The following is a 17,446-nucleotide window of genomic DNA, read 5'->3' on the forward strand; positions in this document are numbered from 1 at the left end:
AGGAATTCAGATTAGCCTGTACACTCCCACACATGCCAGCTGGGTGACCTTGAGCTAGTCACAGCTTCTTGGAGCTCTCTCAGCCCCACCCACCTCACAGGGTGTTTGTTGTGAGGGGAGAAGGGCAAGGAGATTGTCAGCCCCTTTGAGTCTCCTACAGGAGAGAAAGGGGGGATATAAATCCAAACTCTTCTTCTTTTCCTTCTAAATAAATACAAATAAATACATAAGCAATCTATGCAATCTGGGGATCAGTCATAATCTCCAGAACCACATGGAGGTTGGCAGTCCTAGCTTTGTCCTGGATCATCCCCTTTTTCCAGTTTGGAGCTGAGCTGCATAGTTTCACTCCCCTTTCCTTTACCATCATTTTCCATCCTTGAACCTTACGAAAAGCACCATTCAAAATACGAATTAGGGGCCATGCACAATAGTGAAAACAGGGCAAATCGGTAGGTATTTGCAATGTGCGCAATATAACATTTTGAGATGCAAAGTTAAACAATAAACGGATCCTACTCCTGTGCCTTTGATAGCCGCCTGATGGGCAGCCATTCAAGAAACCTAGCATCTATAAACATTTTCCCACCCAGTCAAGAAAAGCCTTGCCAAGGCGGGCAAAACATGAATTTGATGAGAGATGGCAGCTTTACTTTTCATATGAAGCTGAATCAATCATGTAAAAACAAAAATAACTTGAGGATTAATAAATCTACAGTGGAACCTCGGTTTTCATTGGCAATCTGTCCTAAAAGAATCGATGAAAACCGAAACCGATCAAAACTGAGGCAAACTTTTCCATAGGAATCAATGTAAATCAATTAATCCATTCTAGGCACACCAAAAAACATACCAAAACCACATTTTTGGTGAATAAACATAGTGTTTAATGCTGAAAATAGTAACAAACAATAACACTAGGACCAGCTTCAGAGCCAGTGGACCAATGTTGCACCAGAAAGCTATCCCAAGAGGTCTGTTTCTGACGCCTCTTTAAGATTTGTCTGAAATGGGGCAAGACATTGTCATTAAACAAGTTGCAGACATGGCCTGCAATAGCTTTGTCCGGGTGATTTTTCTCCACAAACCCCTGCACCTTACTGCAAATTGATGAAAACCGAGGGAAATCGATGAAAACCAAGACAAATTTTTCACTGAAAAAATCAATGAAAACCGAAACCGATGAAAACTGAAGGCAATGAAAACTGAGGTTCCACTGTATAATGATTAAGATGTAACAGTCTAACCAGTAAAGATGTTTCGGAGCTGGTGGATCAATGACAGGGATTGAAAGATTCCATGACGGTTTCTCTAATAATATCAGAATGTTACATTGGGATCCATCACATAATGTTTAATTAAGACAGTTTTGGGTAGATGTCTTCTCTGTTTAGTTCTTGTCTATTCTTATTGTGGCTTTTCTAATTCCACTCTGTTAAATATATTGTGAAAATCAGTTAAAAATATTTTAAAATAGAAAAGCCTCACCAGTTTTATTTCTGCTTGTTAAAATGCTTCTGGGTGGAATTTTTCCTTCTTCACTGCAGCTGAGGACAGCCCAGCCTAAGCCACCGGGAGAGACTAGTTAGTAGATCCAGCTGCAGAGCCACTGCCAAAGCCCTCCCATCTCATTTTGGGCATGTGTTCAACGACTCGAGTTGGGATTCTCACCCGCAGCAGCCTCCCCTCCCCGGACGAGCTTCAGTCTTTACTCTCCGGGAAAGGAGGGCGGAGGCTGCTGCGGGCGAGAGTCCCAACTCGAATCGTCGAATATGTTTGGAATGATCAGAAACTCCCTCCTTGGCACAACGGAGGTTTGGCCCAACCGAGTGCTGAGGACAGGGGTGCAGGTAGGCAGGGGCTGCCTAGGGGCAGGGAAGGAGGGAAAGAATCGTTTTGCTCGCTCTCTTATTATGGGCAAGGAGGAAAGAAGGAAGGATCGCGAGCGGCGCTAAGAGCAGACCAGGAGCGCTGGGTTTGCTGGAGGAATAGCGTTGCAAAGTCTGGTGAAAGTTGCTTGGAAGAAGTTGGTGAGCAACAGGGAAGGTCGGCTGGAGATCCCGGGGTGCGCCTCTCAAAGCATGCGCGTTAGCGGCGAGGGACCTTGCCCTAGCAACATAGTGGGCAGGCGCATTTGTACAGCACTTTCGTTTCCTGTCAGAATCGGCATGCCTATGTTACACTCTTCAGCAGCGAGTTCAAAGTCTCCATACACTTTTTCCCATTTGAGATGATAGTTTTGGATCTTGTGTTCGTGTCCTTCTAATGGCAGAAATGAACAGCCCAGTGATGGGGTTGCCTGTTTTAATCCTTCCCTACATTTAAAAAAAAATCCCATTTAAAGAAAAAAATGTAATGCATCAGGGAAATGTCCTAGGCCAACCTGTTTTATGCTAACGTTCTTCTTGTAGGGATTTAGAGGAGGAGGAGGAGGAGGAGGAGGAGTTTGGATTTATATCGCCCCTTTCTCTCCTGTAAGGAGACTCAAAGGGGCTTACAGTCTCCTTTCCCTTCCTCCCTCACCACAAACACCCTATCAGGTGGGTGGGGTTGAGAGAGCTCCAAAGAAATGTGACTAGCCCAAGGTCACCCAGCTGGCATGTGTTGGAGTGTACTTGCTAATCTAGTTCACCTCACCAGATAAGCCTCCACAGCTCAAATGGCAGAATGGAGTGCACCTGCTCTTAACCACTACACTATGCTGGCTAGATTGAACTATACATTAAAGGAACAATAAGATCAGCAAAAATGCACCATATTAACATCCCCTCTCCTGTATGCACCCACACACAATCTAAGCATACAAGGCATTAGCTGTTTCTCTCCGCTTTTTGTCTTTTAAACATCTGAGAAGAATTTCCTGCACTTCTTCATTGAGGTCATGGATAAGAAATATTAGAAAGTAACATGCCACCAGGACAGAGTCCTTCAGCATCCCATTCAAAATCTCCCTCCAGACCAATGAAATAATCCTGATGAGCACTATGAATACAGTTCTACAACAAGCTGTAACTCTATCTGACAAGTAGCTCACATCACGAACATACTATGGGGAACTCTGTCAAATGTTTTGCTAATATCAAGATGTATTATATCCACACCATTCACTTGAACCTCTAAGCTAGTAACTTGATTTTTTTAAAAAGAGATAAAAACACTCTGATAGGATTTATTTTTTGACAAATCCAAGCTGGTTTCTTACTAAACATGGCATTCTTTTCAAGATGCTTATGAACTGAGTGCTGTATAATCTGTTCTGGTATCTTCCCTGGTATCAGGCAGAATGAGAGGTGTGAGTTTCTTGAATCCTGTTTTTTAGGCATTTTGCAAGACAGGGATAATATATACACATCTGTGGCCTTGTGGCATCTCATCTGTCTTACAGAATTTCTCAAAGATGACAGCTAGAGGTTCTGAGAGTACAGCAGCAAATTCTTTTACTGTTTCAGTGGTACTGTTTCAATATGCAGTTTAATTGGCCCTGAAGACTGAAACTCATTCAAAAAAGCTAGCTATTCCTGACCACTTATTGGCAATTTGGCACTTCAGTCCTTACCACAAATGCTACTTTTGCAGAGTTGCATACAATTTGCCCTGTGGGAGATGATAAAGGCAAAATAATTGAGTCCTTCCATCCTTTTCTGTAACCAAATAACATTTCGCCATCTTCGCTTAACAGTGAGTCGAACATCTTCTTTCAAACATGAAAGGCCTTTTTTTATGCTGTTCTCAGATTTGCTTGCCAACTTTAGTTTTAGCTTGCCAACACTATCCCTACGAGGGCCAAATTAGATGATACTATGTCTGTGGTACTTTTTTAACTTTTAAAAATGTTGAGAAGAAAGATCTTCCTGTTGGGGACTGTAGTGAGGAAGACTAAGAGGTTCCTCTTCCCTCCAGTGCCATTTTCAAGATCTGAAACTGTGGCTCTTGAAAATTGCACAGAGCGAGGAGGGGATAGAAGTTCCTCATCTCTACATGCTGCAATTATCAGAAGAATCGAGCCCTGTGGTGGACTCAGGGATACAGTAGTTTGGCCTTGAGTCTGACTAACTTAACACTAGACACACCTACTACCTGTCCCTCCCCACATTTCTTATGCATGTCCCTTCTGATTTCCACCCGGTCACTTTTCTTCTTTGGATTCTTTAGACAGCTCCATTTTTCTTCAACATTAGTACTCGTTACAATTTTGCCTTCAGTAATTCCATTTTTAGGAAGTCCAGCTCTGTTGGACTCTTTTACCTCATAGATTATCTAGCCAGGGAATTCTACCTAGCATTTCTGTATTTTTATAAAAAGGTTGCTTGAAGTTAATGACTCCATCCACCTTTCACTTTCCATAGAAACAAAACATAATATAGTATGGTGAATGTATTGTCAATGTACAGACTGGAAAACCCACCGCAACCAATAATATGGTCACTTTCCTCCGAGGTTCTTGCTTCTTTCATTCCATCAACAAAGTATTCCCTATTGGTTAGCATTAAGTCAAGGCAAGCTAATCCCTTTGTTTCTTCCTCCACCTTCTGAATGATGTAATTTTGACAAAGACGTCAGGAATTTATTAGACATTTCATACTTAAAAGAGTTTGTCTCTGAAGATGGAATGTCAGACTGTTTGACTTCCAGGTTTCCTGATATGCTCTAATTTTGCCAACAACTTTTCAAACTTCAGTTTTAACATATTGGCCTGCTCAAATAGTGAGAGAAAGCATATTTGTGGCCATAAATTTTGTGACATTCCAGGATAATCAATAGCTCAAAGCAGCATGGATTATGCACTGCGTGTTTTTCCTCATCAGAATCTCCTCAGCTGCTTATCAAATCTACCGTTCTCCACAGACACAGGTCTCAAGAAGCCCAGCTCAAAGAAGTTGTTTATCATGTCTTACCACCAGACCATATTTATTGGAAAGATGACAACAGGGTTTAGAGCTTCAGGCAGATCAATATTTTATTGCTTTCCACATTACATTTAAATAATGAAAGCAAATATAAATTTACAAGCAACAAATTATTCTTGATATATTATAGATGCAACTAATAAGATACACAGCAATTTAAAAATCATAGCCTGGCTTGGCATTAAGTGTGATGGCTTGCTGTAGCCTCTTCCTCAGAAATAGATCTTAATTTTTCCCCCAAGGGTGTGTGAGATATCTTGGATTTTTTTAACAAAGTGGAAACAGTTTCATCATGATCTTTATCTGAAAGCCTTATAAGGCACGCTTGTTTGGACATATACTTCATAGCTGGAGTTATGTGAGGTAATTTTTATCTTTTTATTACTTGCACCACAATCCTAAGAAAAATTATTCCAATCTGTGCCCATTCATTTCAGTGGACTTAGGATGAATCCCCACTTGAAATTTGCGCACAGATCCAAACCTGTTCGTTGTGAAACTGCGTCCTCTTCAATGTATTGTCCTCTTCATCGGAGTTCAATGCGTCCTCTTCATCGGAGTTTCTCCCTCCCCACCGCAGCGAGCACACAGCAGACACACCCTGTTGCAGAACTCTTAGCAATCCCCGCTACCAGGCGAGCTCACTTCACCGGTCTCCCCTGATTGGCTGGCGTGCCTTGATGGGGCAGGACCTTTTCCCACTGCGGAAACGTACATTGTAGGGGCACAATCAAAAACCAGCGTGTAAAAGTTTAACGTTTAACTGTTTTACTGTGCAAACAGTTAATCATTACCTGTGTAAACCATTAACGATTCAAAGTTACACGTTTGATTGTTTAATGTTTGCGTCCCCTTCTGCTGGCCGATCGCAAAAGCGGAAATGAAACCAAGGAAAGGCTGCGCTGATTGGTTGCCCGAATTCCGCGTCACACTCCAGGGCAGGAAACGAGTCAGGGTTTCAACCCTCATCCCTCCCCTCGGATCAGCTCTGAACCGTGTTAATGGGGTCTATGCCACTTTCAACCAGGTCCTGCCGGAACGTGGATTAACAGGGAGAACGAGTGCCAGAAACAGAATCTGCCACGCAAGCAATGGGGAGGTCGTCCCTCAAACCTGGTTAGTTTGTGTTCTGAAACCTGGCTAAGACGCTAGTAGGGATTCGACCTTAAACTGAAGCCTCTTCCTCAGAAATAGATCTTAACTTTTCCCCTGCATAGGATGTGGCTTTGGCTTTTAATGAACATTTTTGTAATGTAGGGAGCTTTTTAATGGCCCTTGTTGGGCTGGATCCTTCAGAAAGGACAGTATACAAATCTAACAAAGGTTTTTCCAACTGTTTATTGTGTTATCAGGATGATGTGGCGTATGAAGAAAGGGAGTATGATGGTGGCAAATTTGCTGCTGTTGAGCTCACTGGAAAGCCTTTTGATAAGGCCTTAAAGGAAGCAGTTCTGAAACTTCTCAAGTACATTGGCGGAAGCAACGATCAGGGTAAGATACTTTTCAGGCCTGCTTTATTCTCCTCTTAACTCATGAAGCTGAATGGTTCATTTATAGCCCACGGTGACGGGGGGGGGGCATGTGTACGTGTGTGTGCATGTGTGTGTGTGTGTGTGTGTGCGCGTGTGTGTGTGTGTGTGTGTGAGAGAGAGAGAGAGAGAGAGATCATGATCATTGCTGTTCTTTGATGAAAAGTGGCTTTGCAATCTATTTCTGTTTTAGGAGCTGAGATGGGAATGATGGTTCCTGTGTGCACCACTGTGTTTCCTGGGGATGATGGGTCATTGCAACAGAAGGTGAAAGTTTTGCTACGCATTCCAAGCCAGTTCCAGGCCAATCCTCCCTTGCCCAGTGATGACAGCATCCAGATTGAAGACAGAGAAGGAATGACTGTTTATTCCACGTAGGTTTCCCAAACCAGGGTTTGGTACCAGTGGGTTATATGCCATAATGCAGCTTGAATACCACTGCTGAACTAGCTATGAGATGGTTGACTGTGGGGCAATCAACAGAGTTCCTAATTGGCCCAAAAAAGAATGTATCACACTACAAATCAAATGGGATATTCTTATTTCACAAAAACTAAAGTAACCTTGAATAGATCAAATATTTCCACACAGCAGGGCAAATGTTGTGGTAATCATTAATATATGACTTCATGATTATTGTGTTTACACTGCTGAAATTTAGACTGTAAATTCCTTGGGTAGGGACTTGGTACTCAGCGTTAGTAGCAGTATTCACCAGGGTTCAGCACTGGAACATGTGAAGCACTTATCTCTCTTGATTCCATGGCACACATATCATGCCATTCCTAATTACATGGCACACACATCATGTATCTACATAATGCAGCTCCCATGTTGATATGTGTTCTTTATTTTTTAGAAGCTTTGCCATAAGGAAACTAACATGTTTAAGCATTCTGGGACACAGTTTGGCTCAGGAACATGAAACTGCCTTCTGTCCCACATCATTTTCCCAAGCAAAAACAGCCTGTTCACCACATTGTGGCGCTCCACGTACTATAGTCAGTATATGCGCAGCCCCCAGTAGAACAAACTATCCCTCCATCACAACTGTTTTCCCAAGTTGACTCTTGACAAATATATTGTTTATTTTAGCTCTCAGTATCAGCTTCAGGGCTAAGCTCCTCTTTCCCTTGTCGATTTCTGTGTGAAGATCTATCCTGTGCCATGAAAGCCCATGATTTAAAGACACTCAAGGAGGCCAAGGCTGAAGAGCAGAGATTTGGTTGCTTGAGCTATTCTTTGATGCCATAAAGTTGCTGCCTTAAGCAACTGCTTTCCATCACTGTGTGGAATACTAAATCCATTAGCAATATGAACAAATGTATGAAGAGTGATAACCTGTCACTTTCAATGTGGCCGTTCCTTTGAACTCAAGCTGAGAGAATCTGAATGAATTCTGTCTGCCACGTTCCTTTGAGGAACAGGTTTATGAATACTCAGGGAATGATGCTGCAGAGTCTTTGGGGAATCTCTCTCATATCAAGGAAAAGCTGAACTTCAGTGAAATTATTGTGATGAGTTCTATTGTCAATCACTAGATTTCAGGTGTCTCTTTTTGTGGACAGAAGGGTTGGGACTCAAATTTAATTATACGAGCACAGCAGAAGCATATGAAGGCCTAGCCTCTGTGAATCATTTGGAATTTCTGACATGAAATGTCCCATTAAGCCTTTCCCAGCAAATGTTCCCATGGTGCTAATCACTGTAACTATAACAGCTCTTTATAATGTAATGGTAGGTGAAGTTTCCTTGAATGACATTTTCTGAAATTGCTGCTGGAACTGCTGATTCCAACCCTGATTAACTGACATCTGAATAAATAGGAGTGGATCCTTTTTTTTTTGCACATGTCCCCAGATCTCTCTCCATTTTTTCTGTTCCCATAGCCAGGAGGGCTAGACTTGTTGTTTGATCTGATGAGGCTAGTGTTTGTGAAAAGCTTTAGATTAAAAAAATGTTTGGAGATTCATTTCCTTGACTTAAGCTATATGTGGGAAAGAATGGACAAATACCTTTGCAAATAATGTGCACCAAGAAACAAAGGTACCAGATTTATATGGTCTCCTGTTTGAGTCATTGTCAAGATTTTGATGATATTATCAAGATGTTATTGCAGTGACAGAAAATTAGAAGGGATGAAATGTTATGTGATTCAGCCCTCTGCTCAACATCTAGTCCCTCTATCAGCCACCCTTTTCTCCTTCAGTATCCAGAGCACAGTGCACCTGAGGCATGGCAGGACCAAAGTATTGAGGGACTGGAGCACCTTCCCTATGAGGAGAGGCTGCAGCGTTTGGGACTCTTTAGTTTGGAGAGGAGGCGGCTGAGGGGGGATATGATTGAAGTCTACAAAATTATGCATGGGGTAGAAAATGTTGACAGAGAGAAATTTTTCTCTCTTTCTCACAATACTAGAACCAGGGGGCATTCATTGAAAATGCTGGGGGGAAGAATTAGGACTAATAAAAGGAAACACTTCTTCACGCAACGTGTGATTGGTGTTTGGAATATGCTGCCACAGGAGGTGGTGATGGCCACTAACCTGGATAGCTTTAAAAGGGGCTTGGACAGATTTATGGAGGAGAAGTTGATTTATGGCTACCAATCTTGATCCTCTTAGATCTGAGATTGCAAATGCCTTAACAGACCAGGTGATCGGGAGCAACAGCCGCAGAAGGCCATTGCATTCACATCCTACATGTGAGCTCCCAAAGGCACCTGGTGGGCCACTGCGAGTAGCAGAGAACTGGACTAGATGGACTTTGGTCTGATCCAGCTGGCTTGTTCTTATGTTCTTATGTTCTTATTTTGGTGCCTGAGGTAGGAAATTGGTCCCCAATCACTGAATGATTCCCCTTCCCAAGTTCTCCCTGGGAATTCTATAATTCTATTTATTCACTTTTATTGATTTTACACCTTTCTTGCTGAGACTGCATTGAGTAGATCTGAAAGACAGAACTGCAACCAATAGACCAGACAGATCTGTCTCCCACTCCATTATTCTTAGTGGCACCCAGATTTGGTGCCTGAATCAACTCCACATCCAAACGCAGAGAGTAGCTGTGTTGCAGTAAAGTGCTTGTTACCATTAACTGACATAATAAAATGTGTTGCTCTATTCCTTCTTTGTATCCTAATGTTACTCTCTGGGTTTCATCCACTTATCATGAGCCTCCTTTTTTTCTTGTTTCCTAGGCAATTTGGAGGCTATGCCAAGGAAGTGGATTATGTGAATTATGCAGCCAAGCTGACTTCTGCCTTAGGAAATGAGGCAACGTTTCACAAAGACTTCTATTTTTGCAATGGCTATGATCCCCCCATGAAGCCCTATGGTCGACGCAATGAGGTTTGGTTGTTGAAAAAATGACTGCAGGAATGGAGTGACTGTGGCTCGCTGTTGGGAGGACAAAGCATCTATGCTGATGAATCAAGGCTGTCCCCATTTCACCAGTCTCCCATATGCCCAAATCTAAATAAAAATAACTGCCACATCAGTAATCCAAAAAAGTCATAATCCTTAACACGTTCTTACTGCCCTTTTATATGTTAGCCTCACAGTGTCAGATCCATCTCTCCCAAGGCTGCCCAAGGGGATGCTAAGCCAGCTGTACCAACAAGCCAGCAAAACAGACATCTGTTAACAGATAGGCATTTCCTGCAGGCTTTGCCAACCTGTTATAATTACCTGGAATGGGAGAGAATTTCTGTCTTTAGTCCAAGTCATCCTCTTGGGCCATTCTCCAAAATGGTGCTAGAATAGCTCAGCTGATGTTACACAAAAACATATTCGCAAAGCTGCCTAAATGAATGGCTTATTACTGAAATCAGGTTTTGAAGCCCATTCTTTTTAGTTGCAACATGGACAAACAAATGTTTAGGACTGGCAGCATTAACGTGCATTGGCATCTGTGACTTTGGCAGCATCCACCACCACTTGCTGTCATATGGGGAACTGCTCTGAGAAATTGTGCTTCACAAAATTTGAGGAAGACTCACACTTCTAAAGACATTGTGGTCGATGTGCAGCTGCCTTTGGTCTTTTGTCCAGGGAATAAAATGTGTCCCTCTTGCTGTTTTATCAGTTCAAATCATAAGAAGCGATAACTTCACTTTGGTTGCTAGGAGGCAGTGGGACAGCTTCACTCTGGAGATCTACCTATCTTCAAATTATAGGCTGTACAACTGGGATGGTACAGAGGGTGAGCACGTAAGGCGGAGGGAAAAGCAGCTGGAAATTTGCAGGTTATGCCAAAGAACACATGCAGACATAAGAGATGCACCTGGCAGTGATGCTAGAGGGAAACTAGTTCTTCAGCGCCATAATTCCAGAACAATCAACATCTGCACAACCAAACCCATGAAATAGCTGTGGTTGTTGGGACAAGAATCTCTGGGCAAAACCAGAAAAGGTACCGGAGATTGGTGAAAGGAGTGTCTGGCATTTCTGATTTTTCTCAATCCCAGATGTGCCTTTTCACCATGATATAGGCTGAGATGCCAAAAGAGGGAGGAGGCTAACGTTTTCCCTCTGCAGTTTAGAGAAAATGTCCCTGATCTCAGTCACCTTTTCCCTCTCACCTGGTTGCTATTTTCCCTGCTGGGGCAAAAACTGAGAGAAGTTACCCTATGTTTAAGGGAAAGTAGAGGTGGCAGCAGATGTCTTTCCCACATATTGGGCACTTTCCAAGCAATTACCACTGGTAGTTTTTGTCAGGATATTGAAAATTGCAAGGTGGTCATATGCTGGTCTAGAATGACTGGAATGTAACAGTCAGCAGAATTGTAAAGGTCGGAGCCTCTCTGTCTGGGTCTGCAGTGATTGGCATGTAACAGTCAGCAGAATTGTAAAGGTCGGAGCCTCTCTGTCTGGGTCTGCAGTGATTGGCATGTAACAGTCAGCAGAAGTGAAAAGGTCACAGGCCAGGATGATTAGATCATCTAGCTAATGATTTGCTGGACAAAACTATATAAGAAGACTGCATACCCAATTCAGTACCTCTCCTTCACCTTCAGGTTCGGGCTCAGATTGTTGTCAGAGTAGAGAGTGGATAGTTATTGTTATTTTTGTTCCTTTGAGAAACAAGAGATAAAGTATTCCTGTTGGAACTAAATCTACTGTCTGAGTGTTTCTTTTTCTTATACTGCAAGCAGTTACCTCCTGTTCTAGCAAGGGTGAGTTGGCACCTAGTCCTTCCGCTGTGCACTAGGCCAACAGTTTTAGCACTGGGAAATGGGAGTTTCTTGGAAGCAGAAGTGCTGGAATAACATCATCTGGGAAGATGAGTGGTGTCTCTGCAGCCTACCTGAGAAACCAACGGTGTCTTGAATGGCTGCAATGTTATATGTCTGACTTTTACTAGCAGGCAGCATAGCATATGACTCTGTTGAATCTATGTAAGTACAAAAAAACCTCTATATCACTAAATAAAAAGAAAATATCAAAGCATTTATCTCTGTGGGTCAGGGAGTCATGTCTCCATTCATTCACTCCTCCTCTGCACACCTTCATTCTTCTCCTGATTCTCCCTACTCTTCACTTTCTTTGTTCCTGTGGCCTTTTCCTCAGGACCATAGCTAGATTTTTTATTAGGGAGGGCAATAGATACAATAGGAGGCCTCCCTGTTATACCCACTGCCCTCACTAATAAAAAGTCTGGCCATGGACCTGAGGAAAAGGCCACAGGAACAGAGTACCTTTGCACTAATATCAGAGACAGATGGATGGTGTGGAACTAGGAGAATTTGTACATCCCTAGAAGAAGAAAAAAAGAAAGATGAGAAGGAATTTGACCAAGAATGGAATTCTTGCTCTGCTGCGGCCATCTTCAACCTTCTCATCTCCTGTTCTTCTCCAGACAATCCAGATTGACAAAAGCTGCATTCAAATTTTCCCCTGTCTCTCCACAACGATAAGTATTTGTATACATATCAGTGTACTATTTGTATATGTCCCTCCTAGTTCAGTATGGCATTCCATATTTGTTTGCCTAAATGAACGCTGCAGTCACACATGGCTCCCTAAGATGGTGCATAGGGATGGGAGCGGGGATGAGAGGCATGAAGAGATCAGCTGCTACTGCACAACCTTTGACTTCTGTTTGTTCTGGCATGGTGTCCAGAGATTTGAAATGTGTTATGTGCAGTGGTGGAATTCAGCAGGTTCGTACCACTTTGGCAAAACTGGTTGTTAAAATGGTGCTTGTAAACAGCCTGTTGTTAAATTATTTGAATCCCACCACCGGAACCGGTTGTTAAATTATTTGAATCCCACCACTGGTTATGTGTTATACCCAAGTTCCTTCCTTCTGGCCACCCATGCCCTAAGGAGATTTTTCCTCCAAAAGTTCTGTCAGTTAAAGCTTTAAAGCTTTAAAGCTTTTTGTCTCTGGTTAAATTGATGCAATAGCGTGAAAGTGATGATTTTAATTTATTTTTCCTCACTTTGTGCTTTCCCACCTTATACTTATAATAACAAGTAAAAATGTTCTTCAGCTACTCAGTTTGGATACCTCTCAGTCCAGCAGAGGTCTTCTGTTAGGGAACACAAAGCAAATCCCTTACCTTCTGTTAGAAAATAATAACTTAGGCACCAAAGGCTTAATAATGTTAAAAGATGAAAAATGAATTTTTTAATTAACAAGAACAATGAAAAATGGTTTAAATATGGCACAATAATTAGCAAAATAATTAAGATTATAAAACAAGAAGCTGTTAAGTTGATATGTTATTATTTACAAGTTGTTTCTGTATCTTTCTTCACAGTAGTTACAAGATGGCTCAGGTCACTAGCTTAGTGCCTTCAAGATATTGCATTCAGTTTATTATTTACAAATATATACACACCAATATATATACAGGACAAAATAATCAATTTGTTCTTTTACTTATTGGAAAGACATCCAGTTTACCCTCAGGAAAGTATTCCAAAACAGATTCTTCAAACAGTGACTCTTGAAACAATCTCTCCACTAGAGATGTTCTGCCCACACATTGCTCAACAGAGAAGGAATCCCAGTTATCCCCCAGAAAGCCAATTTCTTCTCTCTATATATCTCTATATTAGGATTCCACCCCTCTCATAAGCTTCCCTCCTTAGTGTCTGAGTTTAGTGGGGTCTCCTCAGAAAAACATTAAGCAACCTATGTGTTTAATTAGTGTCACTGTTTTGTTAACACCAGCTACTTAGCACAGAGTCCTTAATCTGACCCTTCAGTCCCTCTATCAGAGCTGCTTAAAACCAGCATAGAACAGGGCCCCTTTGGCGCACACCTCTTCATGCTGGCACTCTGATCAGAACTCACTTCAAATCTCCTCTCATAGCCTTTAGACGAACCATGTTTTTCGCAGCCAGCCAATCATAAGTGAGCCTAACTTAACTCCTTGTGGGCTGCAGTCTACCTGCAATAAATAAGGCTAAGTGTTGGAATTCATCACATGTTACATACACAAATACATCAGAAATAATAATTTTGTAAGCAGTGAAATGAGAGAACACAAAGTGCAGCTGAACCTCTTTCAGTGGGCAGTACTGGTGAGCAGACACTTGTTTGAAAAATTCAGTGGCCGAGATTTTCATGAGCTGTGCTATTTTTCTCCTGCCTTCATGGTCTTTATTTTTCTGTACATTCACATTCTCTTCCTCATGTCCCTGACAGTTTCTCCCTCTCTTTTGACTTCCTTCTTTCCCCTGTCTCATTGCTTGCTTGCTTGCTTGCTTGCTTGCTTGCTTGCTTGCTTGCTTGTTTGTTTGTTTGTTTGTTTGTTTGTTTGTTTGTTTGTTTGTTTGTTTGTTTGTTTGTTTGTTTATACATACTTTGGGCTTCTATACCGCCCCGTCCCCGAAGGGCTCTGGGCGGTGTACAGCATACGATAAATACAATCATAAAACCATCATAAATTGGCTAAAACTTATAAAAGCAGAGAAGACTAACTAAACATTAACACTTAGAATAAAAGCATGAATATGAGCGTAGGTGGCGCCCGATAACCTAATATTAAATCCTTCCCCCAAGGGAGGAACGGCAGGTCTCATCAGATGTTATAGGCCCAGGTGTAGGAGCCAGAAAAGGGTCACTTTTCTTCCATTCCATCTCCCCACTACCACCAACTTTTTATACAAACATAATCAACCAGGTCTTTTCCCTTTGCATAAAACCAATTCCCAGAGGCTCCAGAACAAGGAAGGGTCCAACTTTGTCTTGTAAATAGTACTCATGTTGAGCTTCAGCCCCTGCTGTACTTGGCCTTTGATCTCTTTACACACCCAGGCCTCTGTGGTCCTGAAATCTCCTGGAATTTGCTTGACTGGAAACTGGGCCCTCAATTCCTGAAAATTTGAGCTATGTAAGGATGGTGCTAAAGGAAACTGTCATGCCAGAAAAATCACAGCTCTATACTGAGACACAGACTGAAGGGGAAATTGGGAGGGGCAGGCACTAAAATATGGCAATAAACAGTCTTGTGTTGCTAGTTGGATGTTAAGATTTGCTTCTGGCAAAGATACTTGTTCAGCAATCCTGAGCTGGTATACTCACAATCCGACTCAAGTCTACTGAATGGGCTTACTCCCAGGAAGTTGTTTTTTTAAAAATGCACCGTGAGAATGCTAGTAGCATTTTATGTGCATTTGTGTTTCATGTGATTCATGTTTGGAAATTAACTAATCAAAAGCACAATAATAAGATCCCTGAGGATTGTAGGAAATGAGGAGAAACTAACATGCTAGCGTTGTCACAACTCTCTGTGGCCCTTTCCGCATGGGCCAAAAACGACGGCCTGGGGGCGGTAAAAACGCCGCTCCCAGGCTGCCGTTCGCACAGGCGGCGCTGCTGCAACGCAGCAGTGCCAACCTGACTGCCCTCCCCCTCCCCCAGGGCAGTGTCAGGCTGCCCTAAACAACAACCCTTTAAAGGGTTGTTGTTGGGGGAGGCCTTCCGGAGGCGCTGCGCGTAACCGCTGGAACAGCTGAAAAGCAGTTTGTTCGTTCATTACATTTAGCCCTGCGACAGCTTGCTGGTCGTTGAAGCTCCGCCATCGCTGTCCTCCCCACCCCTGGAGGTCGGAGGGCAGCGTATGGGCCACGCCAGCAGGCCACGACGGGACAAGGTGAGTGGACGGGTAGGGAAGAGGCGGCCCGGCGGAGCCGCCTCTGCCGCTTGTCGTTCTGCTGAGGCCAGTCTCAAGATGCTTGCATATGGTCGGTTTCCACGCCATGAATTCGCTGGCGTTGAGGTTTACAGGGAGGCCGTGCGGAAACGGCCTGTGCCTATTTGGCAAGGAAAAAATTCAATAGCCTATGAATTAGCCTATAAAGCTCTCTTTGATGTGCCTGAAATTTATCAAGGAAGATCACTGTGTGAGGAGTAGAATGCTTGAGAATGTAATCTCAGCTGCATGGGTGGAATTATTTCTGTCATTAAAACCAGTGGAAGCAAGTACAGAATAGAATAAAGAAAATGAAGTATAAAAACAATTTTAAAAAACAGTACAATGAATCCAAGACTAAAATGAATAAAATGTTTATTTGCTTTCCTTTCAATGGATAAAATGACTTTAAATTGATCTGCCTTTGGCTTGTTTGTTTAATAAACTTCCCAGTTTAAAAGCAATTCTAAGAAAATAGTATTTTCTTTAAAAACTAAGAAACATATCCTGAAGGTATGGAAGCTGTTGAATAAAAGGTTCTGCTTGCATGATGGCAAACAGTGTGGGGGGGGGCGGGAGGGTGCTAATCTCAGTGGCAGAGTACAGGCCTCGAATCTTAGATCCTGTCTCGAGGAAAGGTTGGGAAAGGGACTGGGGAGCAGCTGCCGGTTAGAGGACTGAAGAGCAGTGGGACAATGGGACAAAATAGCTTCATGAGTTCACTCTGCTTTAGAGTGATGGGCTTGTAGAATTTACTTCTGTGGGATGCCCACTAATTTAGCTGACTTTAAAGGGGATTACATATATTCATGGAAGACAGGTCTATCAATGGCTATTAGCCACAATGGCTAAATTGAACCTCCAATAATGCTAACACCAGTGCTGAGCGCGAAAAGCTTTGGCTTCCATGCATGGTTGGCCACAATTGGATAGGAGACCACCCAAGAAGACCACAAGCCACCTTTGGTCATCTTTTGCCTGAGACACCCCATAGATGGGTTTGCCATGAGTCAGTTGTGACTTGACAGCACATTCTTCTTCTTCTCCATGTACTCGTTGCCTGTGAGAAGAAACTCTTTAACAGAGATGGAAAGCATCAGCAGAGACTGATGGACTGTCAGTTACGTTTAAGCACTGGATAATTTTGTACCATAAATCTATTTCTTCAAATAGATGTTGAAATATATTAAAGTGCCTAAATAATAGGTTGAATTTCAGCAGAACAGAACACTCAGCATATTTGTTAAAGCCCATGGCAGCTCCTGAATTACGATGCAATTTTGAATCTAAATATGGATTTGATGGACTGTTATTAAGTATGCTTTTAAAAAAAGAAAAATCTGCTTTTTATATTTATATGGGTGTATCTACATACATCAGAACTAAGTATCATTTTGCTGATCAAACTAATACTTTAAGTGTCAAAATTATTAACAAAAGAATCAAGTTAATATCTAGGGCGGTGCACACCTGTATTTCTTTACAAGGGTGATTGTTGATTGACAGACTTTCTCCTGAATTTAGGAACATTTGAAAGGACAGCATGGGTACAGCTCTGGTTCATGGACAACTGGCCACTGGAAAAGATGCACATAGTGTCTTTGGAGACTTTAAGAAATATAGCAGAATGCAGAAGTCTTGAGTGCTCTCCTGTTTCTCGTTACTAGCATGTATAATTTGTTCTAGTACATCAATCCCAAGCATGTTTTCCCCAAAAGAAATCCAGTGCATAGCAGGACTTGCTTCCACATAAGTGTGCTTAGGACTGCAGCTTAATTTTTCATACAACTGCTATAGTTACCTTCACAAGTGTACCTATGACTTCATTCTATGTTATGGGGACCGAAAGTGTCCCAAAAGCCA

At 42.3% G+C, this 17,446-nt stretch overlaps 1 protein-coding gene across 1 annotated transcript; it reads left to right on the forward strand.

The window, feature by feature from the left end:
- The first annotated feature begins 1,695 nt into the window (after positions 1-1,695).
- Positions 1,696-9,937, forward strand: HEBP1 (heme binding protein 1). Its single transcript, XM_048499142.1, has 4 exons — positions 1,696-1,850; positions 6,260-6,398; positions 6,630-6,810; positions 9,635-9,937. The coding sequence occupies exons 1-4, from the start codon at positions 1,773-1,775 to the stop codon at positions 9,804-9,806; spliced, it is 570 nt and encodes a 189-aa protein (XP_048355099.1). The 5' UTR covers positions 1,696-1,772; the 3' UTR covers positions 9,807-9,937.
- Positions 9,938-17,446: the final 7,509 nt, after the last annotated feature.

This window comes from Sphaerodactylus townsendi, linkage group LG06 (assembly GCF_021028975.2).
Source record: "Sphaerodactylus townsendi isolate TG3544 linkage group LG06, MPM_Stown_v2.3, whole genome shotgun sequence".
In the NCBI taxonomy this organism is placed as follows: domain Eukaryota; kingdom Metazoa; phylum Chordata; class Lepidosauria; order Squamata; family Sphaerodactylidae; genus Sphaerodactylus; species Sphaerodactylus townsendi.

Bases quoted from the DNA above. Each gene is read 5' to 3' on its own strand.
- HEBP1 (XM_048499142.1), top strand. From the start codon at position 1,773: ATGTTTGGAATGATCAGAAACTCCCTCCTTGGCACAACGGAGGTTTGG. The intron at 1,851-6,259 runs GTAGGCAGGGGC...TTGTGTTATCAG, and splicing joins TGCTGAGGACAGGGGTGCAG to GATGATGTGGCGTATGAAGA. The intron at 6,399-6,629 runs GTAAGATACTTT...TTTCTGTTTTAG, and splicing joins TGGCGGAAGCAACGATCAGG to GAGCTGAGATGGGAATGATG.